This window comes from Leptodactylus fuscus, chromosome 8, assembly GCF_031893055.1.
Source record: "Leptodactylus fuscus isolate aLepFus1 chromosome 8, aLepFus1.hap2, whole genome shotgun sequence".
Lineage (NCBI taxonomy): Eukaryota > Metazoa > Chordata > Amphibia > Anura > Leptodactylidae > Leptodactylus > Leptodactylus fuscus.
Genome location: NC_134272.1, coordinates 28,989,382 through 29,006,089, shown reverse-complemented (window position 1 = coordinate 29,006,089; position 16,708 = coordinate 28,989,382). Strand labels below are relative to the sequence as shown.

The 16,708-nt window shown below is 42.7% G+C and overlaps 1 protein-coding gene across 1 annotated transcript in view; it reads right to left on the bottom strand.

Annotated features, from left to right (window-relative positions):
• Positions 1 to 6,192: 6,192 nt before the first annotated feature.
• Positions 6,193 to 16,708, bottom strand: part of EHHADH (enoyl-CoA hydratase and 3-hydroxyacyl CoA dehydrogenase) — a 28,828-nt gene continuing 18,312 nt past the window's right edge. The window contains exons 6-7 of the mRNA XM_075284048.1: positions 11,910 to 12,251; positions 6,193 to 7,721 (exon numbers count right to left, since the gene is read on the bottom strand). Of these exons, the coding sequence (XP_075140149.1) occupies positions 6,454 to 7,721; positions 11,910 to 12,251 (1,610 nt within the window). The 3' untranslated portion in view covers positions 6,193 to 6,453. The remainder of the gene's footprint in view (positions 7,722 to 11,909; positions 12,252 to 16,708) is intronic.

Here is a 16,708-nt window from a genome sequence, read left to right as displayed (position 1 = left end):
ATACAGACTATTAGCAGAGCGTTAGCCTACTAGTCCCCATTGTATAAGCTGTAACAGGCCCCCACTCACCATGGGCCATTTATAAAGCTAATGACTTCTAATGTGGTCAAGGTTACCTTTGTTGATCTGTGCCTGGATGTAACTTCTACATCTGCACCCCACTGACATGTTTGTTGTTGCCCCCAGAATCCTTATCCTTTATTATTTGCATTTGGTCCAATTCCCCTTCTGTTAATTTTATTAAAGGGGTATTCCCACGTCGCATACTCACCAGTCTTCGTTGTTGCAAAATCTTCTGTCTTCCGGCTTTGTTGCGTCATTGGTGGGCGGGGTCACATATGCAAAGCCAAGCGGCGAGATGCCGCTGGCCCTGTGTGCGCGCTCATAGACCAGTCTAGCCTTCACAATGCGAATACAGACCCGGCATCCGCCTCTCTCTATTACAGCGGGTGCCGGGTCTGTATTCGCATTGTGAAGGCTAGACTGGTCTATGAGCGCGCACACAGGGCCAGCGGCATCTCGCCGCTTGGCTTATGCATATGTGAATATGTGACCCGGCATCCGCTGTAATAGAGAGGCGGATGCCGGGGAGTGTAGACGCCGGCACAGATGCACATACGCCAGCACAGATGCCAGCAACATCGCTATGCTTCTGCCCTGCATGAAGCCAGCAGCAGCAGAAGCAATGATGTTATTCCGCTCCTGCCGCTGCTGGCTTCATGCAGGGCAGAAGCATAGCGATGTTGCTGGCATCTGTGCTGGCGTCTAACCGTCCCCGGCATCCGCCTCTCTATTACAGCGGATGCCTGGTCTGTATTGGCGGCCCCTTCTCCCCAAAGGGTAAACTACCCCCCCCTCCAGGCTCGCTCCCGTGCACTTAGCCCCTCCTCCCTCACCCCTGAGAGCAGGCTGATACATCACTTGACTTATGACCAGATAAGTCAAGGGATGTGTCCCAAAAAAAATGAATAAAGTAAGATAGTGGACAAACAAAGCAGTTTTGCTGAAGCAATGTATTTAGGAAAAGTCTTACATTCACATTAACAAACAGTATAGATAGGATCCTTGTGATGGGACAACCCCTTTAAGGGAATCAACCACCATCTAGTGGCATTCTTGGGTCATGTGAAAGCTGGCGCTATAAGTGAAACTGTGCCATCCATGTCGTGTTCCCATTATCTCATAGCTTTATCTCTGTGTCAGTATCCATCATGTTTCGGATACATATCGTACATTGTACTGGAGCTTTGTGGCTCATGTGTGTTGCAGTCTAGGCCTGGTGAGCACCTACTTACAAAGAGTATCTATATTTTTTTCTTTTTATTATCCCCTTATTGTGACCAGATCTAAGCCATAACCAGATTACAATATGATTTCAGAAAAAATGTCTTTGGCTTTATGGTTTTTGCAGAAACAAACAAAACCTCCACTGCGCTCATCTGTTTCCTTTATCTATATGTACACCAAAGCGCGGCATTTTTTTTTTTTTTTTTTATTCTGAAAAGCTTTGGGGCACAGGAACCAAAGCAGTGTGTACAGAACACACATTTATGGAAACTGATGAATAGGAGAGAGGTAATTGCTCATAAACACCAATTACATGAGCATTGAACGGCTTTTTATAGTCCATTTAGAAGACTAAAAGCAAGTTTTTGATTATCTCCAGTTTTAATAAGCCAACATCTAAAGTCCTTTGACTCTTGGCAATATAGGGCAGTATTTAAATGCTAGACATAAATGAATAAATACAAGGATTTTTTTTGTTGTAGCTAGATGAATGGAGGCAAGTGTATTCATTATAGTCTCTTTAATCCATACTGTGTGTCCAGTACGCTACAAAAGAAAGATTTTTTTATTCTACATAAATGTATATTAATATATATATATATATATTTTTAATGTAGATTGTGAGCCCCATATAGAGATCACAATGTACATTTTTCCCTATCAGTATGTCTTTGGAGTATGGGAGGAAATCTACACAAACACGGGGAGAACATACAAACTCCTTGCAGATGTTGTTCCTGGCAGGATTTGAGCCCAGGACTCTAGCGCTACAAGGCTGCAGTGCGAACCACTGAGCCACCGTGTTGCCCCTCTTTAATTTTTTATATTGTCTTTATATTTAGCCTTATATTTTGAGGTTTATGTTAGGATTTTCTAATCTGCAGCTGACTAGAGAAGCCACAAGGTGCATCCGATCATGCAGAATTCCTCCTTTTCCCCCATAAAATGACCTGTGAAAAATCCAGTAAAAAAATCACAATCAAATTGTATTGTTGTAGACTAGTTGTGGATCACATAGTTGCAGACAACCATCTAATAAGATGTAATACTAAGTTTCCGTCGTTTTCTGTTCTCAGCACTTTTAGTATTGGATGACTTTCATCTGTTAACTTTCCGAGTGTCTGGAATAGTCGAATGTTTGGCAAAAGGTTTGTGGTTGTTCATGTGTTTGGGACAATTGGCCATACGAACAATCAACCAACCAACCAGAGTTTGTTTCAGACAATCAATGACAGTCTAAAATGTAATGTGTATGGCCAACTTACACAGCCCTCAATGGGTAACGGATACTGTAATAGAGTGGGCAGGAACAGCAGCATGGTCATGTATGAAGGTCAAATGGCTGTGGAACAAGGGTAATAGTATAAACTAAAAAAAAATTAAAAATGACCTCCGTCCCACCAAAATTACAACAGTGTCCTTTGTGTACCATATGTACCTGTCTATTGTCTCTTGGTAGATCATCTATCTTGGATTTTACCATGTGGATTATTTGGACCATTTGATGGTAGGTTTAGAAGTGTATAAGGAATGACCAATCTTATCTTGGATATAAAGTGTAAAGAAGATTTTATAAGTACAAGATTTATTTCCACCCTATCAATCTTACCAGGAGAGGATTCCATTCAGCCATTGGCTCCAACAATATAGTTCTGCTGTGTCGCGGACAGAGACCAAGTGCCCTTTTACGCGACCACGTCCCATCCATAGAAAACATCCGTGTGTGTGTGTGGGTGGTAGGATCTGGTCTGAACTGAGCCGTGTACATAGGACTCACTGCATAATAGTTAAGTCCCGAACACCCGATCGCTACAGTAATGAACTGATAGTGTTATGTCAGGAACTCATTGTCTGATTGGGAGCTCACTGCATTATAACTGACTATGAGGCAGTGGGTCCTACCACCCACACATGGACTGTTTCCCATGGCTGGGACTTGGTCGTGTGAAAAGGTCCTAAGAGTTTAAAGGGAGTCTCTTGCTAGGAATGAGTTAGTGGAAGTAAACACACTGTAATATACTTAAGAGTCACCTGAATGTCTTCTGTTGCTAAGATATGTTTATAAAATTGATTATGCAAATGAGTAACATGGAGCACCGAGGGCATCTCCAGCGCTTCTGGCTGCTCCCACTCTCTGAACTCCCTCCCTTTGCTTGACTACCTTGTCGCTGCAAGAAAGACAGGGTCACATTTGTGCCACAATTTGCTGCATTGATGCATGAGATACTACACCCACTAACACGCGGAGCTGTTGTACGCATTGCTAGATATTGCAAATCATGGCATGACCATGAGACTTCATTCTCACCTGTACCACTCCTCTATATCCTCTACACTGTTCTGTTATATACTGGACCACTACTCTATATGTTCTACTCTGCTTTTGTTATATACTGGACTCCCCTTCTCTCTTGGCACTGTATTCTCACAGTTACGTCAAGGTTTCCAGTATTGGCGCATGCGCATTATAACCAATCAGGCCTGCAAATCACAGCATGACCTCAAGAATACAAGGCAAGGAGAGACTTCAGCACTCTGCATTATCACATCAGAAGAGGCAAGGTGGCCACCATAATCCAGGGGGTAGGACCATCCTGGAGTGCAGGACACGCCCTCAGTGCTCCAATCTGCTCATTTGCATAATCAATTTTAGAAACATTTGCAAAGGAGGATTGAATTTCAAAAAGAAAATGTGTTCTGAGAAAGTGTGATCGTGTGAATTATATAAAAGTTTTCAGACTGTTATTCAGCAGAATATATTCAAGGATAAATAATGAAAGGGATTTAGGCAGAAAGATAGTCTTAAGTCCTTGAAGGTAGAAGGGCAGCGCAAATCCTTTCCCGACTTGTCTACACAGTCATACACAGCTTAAAACACATTCATGGCCCTTGCACTCGGTCAGGATTTATTGCATAATAACCCAGAATTTAATTCTCCTTTCATCAATGCAGTTTTGCAAAAGTATGGCAAAACTGAGATAAAAACACAGTATGTAACCACAGATTATAAATCACAGAATTAGCAATGGCGACCACTTGTATGCAGTCAAGTGTTTGTTGAATAGTCCTCAATCAGAAGGTACATTGTTCCAGTGGCTGAGATTTGTCTAATCCAGAAGTACAGTCCAAACTTGTGTGGCTCTGCTGGACTACTTACAGTACTGATAGAGATCCATGGTACTACAGGTTTGATTAGAAGAAGTCTGTTAGCCATAAAAATCTCTTAAAAGGTACAGAAAGGGTTGAAAAAAAATAAGAGTATACACCACCCAACAGATCCCATGCTGCTCCCATTCGCAATCTGCCAGGTCCGTACGAGCCTCCATAGTCTCGACAGACAGGAAAAACCGCTCAGGCAATCTCAGGCTGGGGTAGGGCACTGCTGCTGGAACAAACTGTCTATACAGTGATTACCTTAATGTCGAGAGGGATCAGAAAATTACCAAAGGTGGACCCAGGCAGTCGGAACAAGAGTGGCTTTAGATTGGGAGCGGAGTATTCTCTCCATTCAAACATAGACTTTGGGGGGAGTAGTATACCAGCCAGGGATAGAAATAAACTCAACAGGTTCATTAGAAGGGTCATTGTATTGTCACTGTACTTCTTGTTTTCAGAACACAGTATATATGGTTCATTTTTGGTACTGTATACCACAGTTTGGTGCCATGGGATGGAATGTATATAAATTAATTCTTGTATCACTTTTTCCATATTAAACCTTCTTTTTCTGTTAGAGGCTATACTTGGATTTCTTACAATGTGGAAGGATCAGCTTGCTTGGCTCAGTGTGTCTAATCTATGCAGACTACACTCCAATAGCACATCCTAGATCTGAATGAATGAAATATAATCGAATAATTAAATACTTTGTTCTGTACAAAGTTGAATGTGGTGACAACAAAATCATCAATGGAAATCAAATTTATCAAGCAATGGAGGCCTGGACTTGGAGTCACCCCCCAAATTAAAGTGGAAAAGCACACTACAGGCTGATCCAACTTTGATGTAATGTCCTTAAAACATGCCAATGAGGCTCAGTAGTGTGTGTGGCCTCCACGTACCTGTATGACCTCCCTACAACGCCTGGGCATGCTCCTGATGGATCTCCTCCCAGACCTGGACTAAAGCATCTGCCAAGTCCTGGAAAGTCTGTGGTGCAATGTGACACACTGAAGGCGCTACCAGCAGACAGGCCAGTACACCAGGAGATGTGGAGGGGCCATAGGAGGGCAACAACCCAGCAGCAGGACCGCTACCTCCAGACTTGTGCAAGGAGGAACAGGAGGAGCACTGCCAGAGCCCTGCAATATGACCTCCAGCAGGTCAAAGTTAGATCAGCCTGTAGTGTATTTTTCCACTTAGATTTTTTGGGGGGGACTCCAAATCCAGGCCTCCATTGGTCAATAAATTTGATTTCCATTGATGATTTTTGTGTGATTTTGTTGTCATCACATTCAACTTTGTTGTTCTCCATTCTGGAGAACAACTCCCATCCCATGCATGAGAAGGAGCACTGAAAGATCTTTAAGTTGTGACATCCCTCCTACCATCATCTGTCCCGTTATCTGTACCTACTGTCACTGTAATGCCTCTACCACTGAGCATTTGTATTATCTATGCTGCCGTAACACACTGAATTTCCCCATGGTGAGACTATTAAAGGATTATCTTAAAGCATTAAAGGGCACTTACCTTTTTATATATATTTTGACATATCACAGTGTCAGAAGTTCTGATCAGTGCAATTCCACGGACTAAGATCCACACAATCACTAAAATATCGGCACAGGAGCATTTGGCTAAACATGCCTTCCTGATGTATAAATGCACAAACAAATGCTTTTTTTTTTTAATTTACAAGTAAATCTTAATTTTTTACAAAAATTTACAAAGTATATGTCAACTAGAAACAAATCTGTATTTTTGTAGATCAGAGTTATTGAGTCCAGGGTCATAAATGTGATTATTATAGTGTGATCTATCATTGGGAATGCTTGTGATTTTCAATAGGAATTGTAGAATCACACCTGAGACCTTGTAGAACATGTCTAGAAAGGTTCTGCTCCACCTTCTTCCTAGGATACCAGGATTCTGAGATTAGGAGTCTTGGATATTGTGAATGATTTCTTGGCACGCCTTGGTGTCTTTCTATGCAATAGGAAAATTTCAGAGCTTGTTCACAAGAGTTCCGACCTGTGTTTTCCACTCTTTTATTGGAGGGCCTCCCACAGCGACCAGCTTCTTCAATAAAAATGCAGGATTCATACTTGGGACATCTGGATTTTCTTTATGGTATTTGCCCAGTGCATCCAATACTTTGGCTAAGCCTACAGTGGAGGCATGATACATAATACCTCCTCGGTACTTAGGAAAACCATAGCCATTGTTGTAGATAACATCAATGTCCTCAGGACCCGAGGCTATGCCATCTTCTAGGACACGGAATCCTTCATTAATAAGAGCATACAGGCAACGTTCAAGGATCACTTCTGGGTTTGCTGGTTTTGGCTTTATTTGGTGAGTGTTTCTATATTCTTGGAGGAAATCTTTTATCCAAGGATCAGATTGCGCAATCCTGCCGCCAGGTTTCTCATATTGGTACCAGCCTTTCCCAGCTTTTTGTCCAAATCTTCCCATTTCACATAACATATCAGGGAGTGGGCAGTATCTATAACCTTGTCTCTGTCTTGCAGGAGTTCCTGGAGGAACTTTACTGCCAGTTAGACCTTTTTCCATTCTAGACCTCCAGCCAACATCCAAGCCAGCCAGGTCCATCATACGAAAAGGACCCATTGCAAACCCAAAATCTTCAAGAGTTTTGTCCACCTCTTCCGGATAGTACCCTTCCTCTAAGAGATAATTTGCTTGGTCAAGATATGGGCCTAAAAGTCGATTTCCAACAAATAATGGACAGTTTCCAACAAGTACTGCCACTTTTCCCAATGTTTTACCTAGGCTCATAGCTGTAGAAATGGTTGTGAGTGAAGTTTGGTGACCTCTCACCACTTCAAGGAGTCTCATGATATTGGCGGGGGAGAAAAAGTGAGTGCCAATGACCAGATGAGGGCGGTTTGTGACAGATGCAATTTCGTCAATATCAAGGCCTGACGTGTTGGTGCAAAGAAAGGCATCCGGCTTACAAAAGGTTGACAGTTTACGAAAGATTTGCTTTTTCAGCTCCATGTTTTCATACACTGCCTCAATAACTAAATCTACATCGCTAAGTTCTGCAAAATCAAGTGTGAAACGCACAGAAGCCAATTTGGTACCTGGAGCTAACCCCTGCTTTATTAACTTTTCAGCTTCACGCTCCAGCAGACCATTCACTGCCTTCTTACCGATCTCAAGTTGCTGCGCATCCTGTTCTAATGCAATCACAGGTATATTCACCCTAGCTAATGATGTGACAATTCCTCTTCCCATCGTTCCTAGTCCTAAAAAATAAACAAAACAAATTAATATTAGAGGCATTCCAGTTAGAACAAGTTGCCCTATCAAAGTATGGGTCGGTGGGTGTCTCACAACAGTCTCTAGAGCCGGGTGTCTTTCACCCTGGTTTCGATCACAATGCCTAGTCGAACAGTCCATTTATTTGGATGGGGACTGCTAGAAATAACCAAGTAAGCATTGAAGGGTTTTATCAGATCGAAGAGCAAAAGACTCTGACCTTGGATTGCTCAATGGTAACTACAGATAGAAATCTTCTACAGAGTTAGGACTATGTCTAGAATGTCTCTCTACAACCTTTAATATAAAGCCTTGGACACAGAGCTGCCATTATGTACAATGTATGTATAGAGATCAAATATTCCAGCATGTAATGGGTTAATTTACATAGGGAATATGCATACTGGGAAAGAAAATGCAATCTACTTGTTTCCTGTGAAACCCTAGAAATCCCGGCAGCACTCAGATTTCTCTCCTCTGGAATCACCTAAAGAAAGATGCAGCGAGCGGGGCAGTGCTAGCGAAGGGAGAAATATCTGGTGATTAATCGCATTAATATACATAAAGCTTTTCACAGACCAGCCATATTGCTGTGAAACTCATTTATTGTAGTCTATGAAAAATTAATATCTCTATTATATCTGGAGGCAGTCTGCCTTGAAGCTTTTTTCTTCTTCCCATTTTCAGGTGTCAACAAACAAGTCTTTTCTGCTGCTCTTATTTGTACAGACGAGATAAGAGGTAAATTAATTACAAGATGTCCATCACTGTGAAACAAGGGGACTGTAACCCCGTGGATGCTGGATTCGGCATCGTGCTAATACAGCATATAACTGCATTTGTATCACATCACTAAGGAAGTCTTCCACCAGGACAAAACCACGTAATGCCGGACTGCACTCGAAGTGGTTCAAATCTGGTAGAAAATATATATATTTATAAAAAAAAAAAAAAAAAAAAAAAAAAACACAAGCTCTGTGCTAAAAGGAATATATACTCAAAATGGTCAACAAAACACAGTCACTAAATTCCAGGCAATGTGCAGAACACCTTATACAAATGGGTGAGTACAATGCAAGAATGAGCAATGACAGCATGTGATAAAACTGTAGCCCTAGCCAAAATCCTAATGCTCTTTTACTGACTCACCCCTTAGTTCACATCTGCATTTGGTAATCCGTTCAGGAAGTCCACATGGGGACCCCCCGAACAGACTACTGAATGCATTTGCAAGTGGTGTGCAATGAAAGCACAGGGACCCCAAAAACTATAATGAGGTCCGTGTGCTTGCCGCGAGATCTCCGCATGTGTCATGTGGGCAGGAAAGTAGATTGTGAAGTACTTTTCTGTGCACATGTTCCCTGCAGAGCTCTCGCAGCAAGCACACGGACCCAATTATAGTCTAGGGGGTCTGTGTGCTTTCACTGGCACACCGCTTACCAGTGCATTTGGTATTCAGGGGTACCCATGCGGACTCCCCCCGAACAGATTACCAACTCAGATGTGAACGAGGCCGTAGATGATTCACTGAGAATAAGTGTTTTCCAATTACATATACTGTGCTAACTTACCATTCCCATGACTAAAATTTCAAGGAGTGTTTGATGGACCTATAATGCCTTAATCTTGAGGTTTATGGTCGTTACAAATTTCCTTTGACTAGGCCTATACAGTGATTTTTGGCCATGTGACAGTCACAACTAGTGATTGTGAAAGATAGGGACGGACCGAGGGCGGAGACACAGGGGAGGACCCCCATGACGTGGGTATGGATGGACTGGGACCTTATTGGAGGATTCAAGCGTAAGTATAGCTAACAAGTTTGGTTGCAGGAGGGGCAGACTTTATAAGGAAAAGCCCGCGAAGAATAACGGCAGTCATTGTGGGAAGCTGAGAGGACAGGAAGGTCCTGCCCACCCGCCCTTATGGTTCAGTGGTTAGGGGAAGGGTTAATTTTCATGAATCGTTGGGGGGGGGGGGGGGGGGGTATTGAAGAGGATTGGCAAGCTTAGGCGGGGGGTCCTCGGAGTTGGAAAGGAAATATCTGTTTTTTTGAGCTGGCCTGGGATCATGGGATCTTAATTACAGGTTCACATTACACCATGGGATGGTGTTGTTACTGCCACTACGGCTGGAGGTAACTTAAAGGGGGAAATTAATAGGCCTGTGGTGTTGGCTCTGAGGACCTCCTTAGTCAGGATTGTTATTTGTTGTCAAGTATTATTTGTTGTTTGTTAATAAAATGGCTGCTGTGGCCAATTCAACTCCACCCTCGGTGTATGAGTCTTTATTTCACAGGTGGGAATGGATGTTAATGGAAGGACTAGACAGTACCTCTTCATGCAGATGCACATGAATAAAAGTTGAATTTTTGCATATTACCTTGCAAGTTACAATACGACTCCATTCTCTATCATTGAGAACAATGGAGTAATGATCTTATTTTGCACTGTGGCGCTAATAATTGATGTAACTATAAAAGTGACAGCTGAGGCCGCACGATTGTACAACTCAAGGTGCTCTCTAGACTGCAGCTTTATAGTTAGAAAAGTGCTAGAAAAGTTTCCACGAAAGCCAAGCCTCATAACAGGTTCAGGTTACGTAACGATAACAGGGCTGGAGAAAATCCATTCACTAAGCCCACATCTTGCAGGTTGAAGTGAAGTCTCTTATGTACTGATTGTCTGTAAGTTGTTACAGCCCCAGGTCAATGAGCTGCAATCACAACTACAGAACTCAATGCCATACACTCCAAATGTCTTACTTGCCTCTCGTACCCGGTCGCCTCCAGACTGAACACAACGTTAAGAACAAAGCTCTTCAGGATTTGTCTAGGGTACACTTTTGGTTACATTCTTATACTGTTGGTTATTCTGAGCAACAACTTATTCATATGTAATTATAATGGGACATAATCTGATCATGGATGTCATTAATAATTCCCACCAACGATCCTCAGGCTGCAGAGGATATTCTTTATGTGAAGCACAGGTGGATACCTCCACAACTCCATTATTTTCACAGATGTGTCTCGGATTATTAAAGGATTATTCCCGACAACTGATAGATAAAGAGGCAAGAGGGAATAGAATAGATTATCTACACTCTATTGAGAGTCCTGCTAGCTTCCCTGGTCTCAAGTATTAAGACTGAAGGTCCATTATTAACACGATACACTATGGTGTACAGGTAGTCATCCTGACCTTCTGCCAAGTTGGGGAGGGGGGAGTCTCTGAGATTGCGCTTAGAGGGGTGGTGTCATTAGACACTTCTTCTCTATCCATAGCATAGGAGGTAAGTGTCACATTGCTGGGGGTCTGACTGCTTTATGTCTCAGTGATCAGGAAAATGGGGGCCTGAAAGTCTCCCTGCATTTTCCCCGTGAATGAAGTACTTACATGAGTGGCACTCCATTCACTTATATGGGGCTGCCAAAGATTGCAGCCTCATAGCAGTGCATGGAGCACGTGTCATAGAAACGCAATGGCACTTACCGTAATTCATAGGAATTTGGAGAGGAATTTGAGATGGTCTAAATGGATAACACTGTCAACTTTGAAGGCACACGCCTGGGTGACGCAGATATCAGTGCCATTCATGTTGTCACTGTAAGAAGGGCAGGCCTTACAGCTCAGCATCATGGCTTAGCAGTGAGGAGTGCCCAGTACAGTGCTATGGAAGTGTATGGTTTTGAGGTGGGGTGACTTCGATATAAAACAGAAACAGCAGAAAGCCCTATAGTATATTCCTCGACTAAATTTGGAATCTACCTGTTGCCCATGTGGCTTTACTAGCTCTGGGCTGAAGTGGGACATGAATAAAGAATTGGCCATACTAAGTTGCAGTTAAAGATGTATCATTCATTATCATTATGAGACTATCATAGTACGCCACGGCATAGTACACTATTTGCATGGCTCTCATATAAAGTAAATGAGCTGCAAGCTATGTAGATATATAGCTAGGCAAGCTACATTAGCAACTTAGTGAGCCGAGGCAGTCAAGATAACAAATGATACATCTGTACTTCCCATTACAGCCATAACAGGAGGCTTTAGAGCTTATGTATATGTATAACACATTGCCCATAAGTTCATGAAAACCTCCGGATCACTAAAAGAGTAAGATGGATGTATGGCACAAAAAAAAAGTCTAATAACTGTAACATAACTTACCTATAACTGCAGCGGTACGGACCGGTTTTGGTGCAATAGTTTCCCATCTACCACCTGAGGGATGTGTCCACTTCCCAACATTTCTCTCGGAGAAGAAGGCATATTGCAGTGCTTGAGGCTGGCCAGTAGCCCAGAGAGATTGGAACAATTCTCTCTCTTTCTTTATACCATGATGGTATGGTTTCTGGACAGAAGCTCGTATAGCCTGTATACACGCTATAGGCGCTTGGGCCCTACGAAACTGCTTCTTGGCTTTCTCCACAGCGTTGTCCAAGAATATTTCCATGTTGGGATTGGATGGTACATGGTTAGTGCTGAGTCTTCGCTTGTCTAAATCGGTTCCTAAAATAAAGAAAACAATATAGATGACTAAATGTATTATATTTCCTGTATATACTGAATACATGACAGTGTACCGTGCCACAATATATACTTGCTTATACAGATAGATAGATAGATAGATAGATAGATAGATAGATAGATAGATAGATAGATAGATAGATAGATAGGATATTTATTTAACCCTTAAGTACTATCATGGTGTCTATCATACACCCCTATCATACACATCATTATGATAGACACCATGATAGTACTTAAGGGTTAAATAAATATCCATCTATCTATCTATCCAGACACTAACACACATATGTATCATAAAAGGAAACAAATTGGCATATTTGGGTCTATGTCTTTATACACACCAAACGTGAGCTCTAAGCTTAATGTGAGCAGGCCTAATGACAGGATGTAATGGGGCATAGATACATAAAAACAAGCAGTTATGACGTTTTTTTTCCATTTTTTTTTTTAATTTATGGCTTACAGAAAGAGATTCATAGAACTAAGAGGATTACTGAAAATTTCTCGACACTGGGGGTGTGAGAAGGGGCTTTAGTAGCGTACAGCGATGAGCTGGGGAGGGATAAGAAGTAGCTGTAGAATTTGCTTTTAGGTTATAGCCCCACATTGCGGAAAGCGTTTTTTTTTGCCACAGATTTTTCAGTTTTTTTTGAGCCAAAAATGGAGAAATATAAGAAGCTTCCTATAGACTTCCCTTTCCAAGACACTCTTGACGTTGGCTCAAAAAACCAAAGTAAAATCTACAACAGAAAAAGCTGCTTTACCGCAATGTTGAGCCTCAGCCTTAATATCATTTCACGTAAGAAAAGCGTCACACAAGTCTGACAGTGCCGACACGGCTTTATCATCGGGAAAGTTTACTTTCCTGGATAATAGTTTCTTCACTTATTTCCTCTGTTGCCCGGTCTTTCAGTTTTCTCCTTGCTGCAGGCTGTATAAAGCACTGGTGTAATACAAGCAAATCGGATGCTCCTTCACCCCTGAAGCAGGGAGGTGACAGATGGAAACATCTCTTTCATCTCCTTCAATTTGGGGAAGCAGAAAAATGACAGCATCTCATGATATGTTCTGCTGGGAAGGAATGCAGGTCGGATGCTGGTAGTTGCTAAGCAGTTTATTTCCGTCGCCTGTCCTGAGGAAAAATGAATGTTCCAAACAAGATGGTCTCAGTCCGTTCCTCAAAAGCTATCACCAGCTGCGAAGCGCTTCAGTTCCCCGTCCCCTCTGGCAGAGAAGGAGACATATACTTCTTACACATTCACTCAACTGCATTTGGGAAATTCCTAAGTAAGCTGTACTTTTAGATAAGTGGCATAATCTGCTGCCTGTCTCATCAATGCCAACTTTCTATGGCGCCTGTTAATGTTATCAGCAATTACTGTTCTCCTGAAACTTCAAGGCAGAGAAGTAGATTTATGCAAAAAATGTACACTTGTCTTTACTGCTGCATGTCATTTCCAATGGGAAGGTGATAAATTTGTATTTTCTATTTTAGTAAGTTATGGCAGGGAGAAAGGCATGAGAATAAGGCCTTGTTCACATCTGCGTTGGTATTCTGTTCGGGGAAACACAATTGCAAGCAGTGTGCAGGGAAAGCACATAGACTCCATAGACTATATTGGGATCCGTGTGCTTGCTGCAAGCTCTCCGCAGGGAACATGTGGACGGGAAAGTACTTCACAATCTACTTTTCTGTCCACATGATTTGTGCGGAGATCTTGGGGTTTGTGTGCTTTCACTGCACACCGCTTGCAATTGCGTTCAGTAGTCCATTTGGGGGGGGGGGTCGCCATGCGGACTCCCCAGACACAGATGTGAACGAGGGGTAAGGCAAATGGAGGATAATCTTACCCCTCATTCACATCTGCGTTTGGTAATCCATTCAGGGAGTCCACATGGGGACGCCCCAAACGGACTACCGAATGCATTTGTAAGAGGTGTGCAGTGAAAGCACATGGACCCCATAGACTATAATGTGCTTGCCGCCAGATCTCCGCACGAGTTATGCGGACAGGAAAGAAGATTGTGAAGTACTTTTAAATACATTATAATCTATGGGGTCGGCGTGCTTTCACTGCACACCGCTTGCCAGTGCGTTTGGTATTCCGTTCGGGGGGGGTGGGGGGGTCCCCATGCGGACTCCCCAGAACGGAATACCAACGCAGATATGAGCGAGGCCTTAGTGAATAAATGTTAGCCTAATTGATATTCCTTAGGCCCTAGGGTATGTTCACAATTCACCCTTTGTCACTGACTGAGATACTTTTCCTCTCAAAAATCAGCACCAAAGCTACTTCCACATGGAACATGCCGGGCAATTTGCAGGCAGCATGTTAGAGTTGAGCAGATGCATATTTTTGTTGGACAAGATTCAGTATAACCTTTCATTTATCCATTGAAATCTCTGCTTTTTCTATGCTGAGACGTCAAGGAGGCGGAGCTATCAGTGAGCCATCACATTCTGTCGCGGCTTTACGCTCCGGATTAGGCCCAAATGAATGGGCCTAGTCTGTATGGTGGTGCCGCGAGGTGGACGCCGGGGCTGAATCAGCTGGGGAATCTGCCTGAAGAAAGGGCATTTCACTTCTTTTTTCCGTGAGCCAGAACAAATTGCTCTAGGAAAAAAGAACGTTAGCGGTCTACATAGACTTCTATTGTGAGAGGGTGGATTCGGCGTCAAAATCCGCCCCATCTTGCCCAGTGTGAACTAGCCCTAACTCCTGGTGACACTACATATGATCAATTCTGCGCAATGAGAGGTCTGGGTAGGTACTCCGACAGAGATAAGAGATGGAAAAGGACTATCCATTGGAGGACTAGGTGAAGATACAGTCCATTGTGATCTAATATGGCTGACAATATTCCACGTGAGGATTAATAGACACCGTATAATTCTAACAATTGAATGGATTTCTGATTTATAATGTCAAGGTTGTACAAAGGGAAAAGGAAACATTATTGTATTTACAGCAGTGGTGTGTTCTGTAAAAAATTACTGGGCTTCGGTATCCTCTATGCTGTATAGTTATCACGTTCGACTTCCAATTTTCAACTCCATTCGCATGCATGAAACAGAGAACACAGCCAAGAACTTATTATCCGGAGAGGGCTCCGACCTTATAGGTTATAGGAGACTGTAGAACCAAAAATCCTAGGAGACAGAATATTATCTCCATGGTTACTTGGTATACAGTAAACCTTTCAATGAATATAATTTGCTTTGCAAATGGGTTTTGGACGGCAATGAAATAGAGAAGTTTATGGCTGCTGATATCTTCCATTAGATGCTAGCTGCAAATACATAGTCTAAGAAGTGCATTGCTTCACTATATTCACTGATTCTTGGCAGGCTCACTTGGCAACTTAGAGAAGATTCTGAGATTTACTATACTAAGGTAAAAAATCTGCTCCATGAAAATACAGTCCAGGTACATTAATGTGACCACCTGTCAAACTCCAGAATAAGCACCTTTGGCAGAGCGGACCGCTGCGAGACGTGCAGGAAGAGAGGGGATGTTGTGATGATGTCACTGGGATGTTGAGCCATGCCGACTCCAGTGCCGTGGCCAGCTGCACTAGGTTACGTGGTTGCTCATGCATGGCGCAAACAACCCGATCGAGGTGGTCCCACAGATTCTAGATTGGGTTCAAGTCCAGGGAATTTGCTGGCCAAGAGAGTACAGTAAACTCATCCTGGTGCTCCTCGAACCTCGCAGCTTTATGACACGTCGCATTGTCCTGCTGGTAGATGCCATCATCCTGAGGAAAACCAATTCGCATGTAGGGGTAAACATGGTCCGCAAGGATAGATGCATACTTGTGTTGATCCATCGTGCCTTCCACAGTGATGAGTGCACCCAGATGGCCGATGATACGTGCCTTCTGTGATTGATTATTTAACATTGACGTCAAAAGTAGGCGGTGGTCACATTAATATGACTGGACTGTGTAAATCCAATACCAATACAGTATAATGACTGTAGCCACAAACGTCGTAGTGCCTATGGTAACATCAAATGACAAAAATGTGCATCAGTTCTACTAACTGAATGCGTACCGCATAGATTTTTGTGGTCACATGGCTATGTGATATGATCCAGGGACATGACATAGCAATGAACAACCACCATCAGTCACATTAAATAACTTGTGCCCATGGAGAGAGAAGAGCAGGAGATCGGCTACAATACATTAATACCCTACACTGGGAAGAAATTTGACTTTGAAACGGAGGCCCAACATTGCAGAAACGCAGCTTTATTTTTTGCAGATTTTTGCTGCGCTTTTTTTGAGCCATGCCAGTGGATTGAGCAAAAGGGAGAAGTAGAAGTACTTATCACATATTTCCTATTCCTTTTGTAGCCAATCTTGGCTTTGTCTCAAAAAATCTGCATAAAAAAAAATGCTGCATCGCCGCAATGTGTGACCTCAGTGTA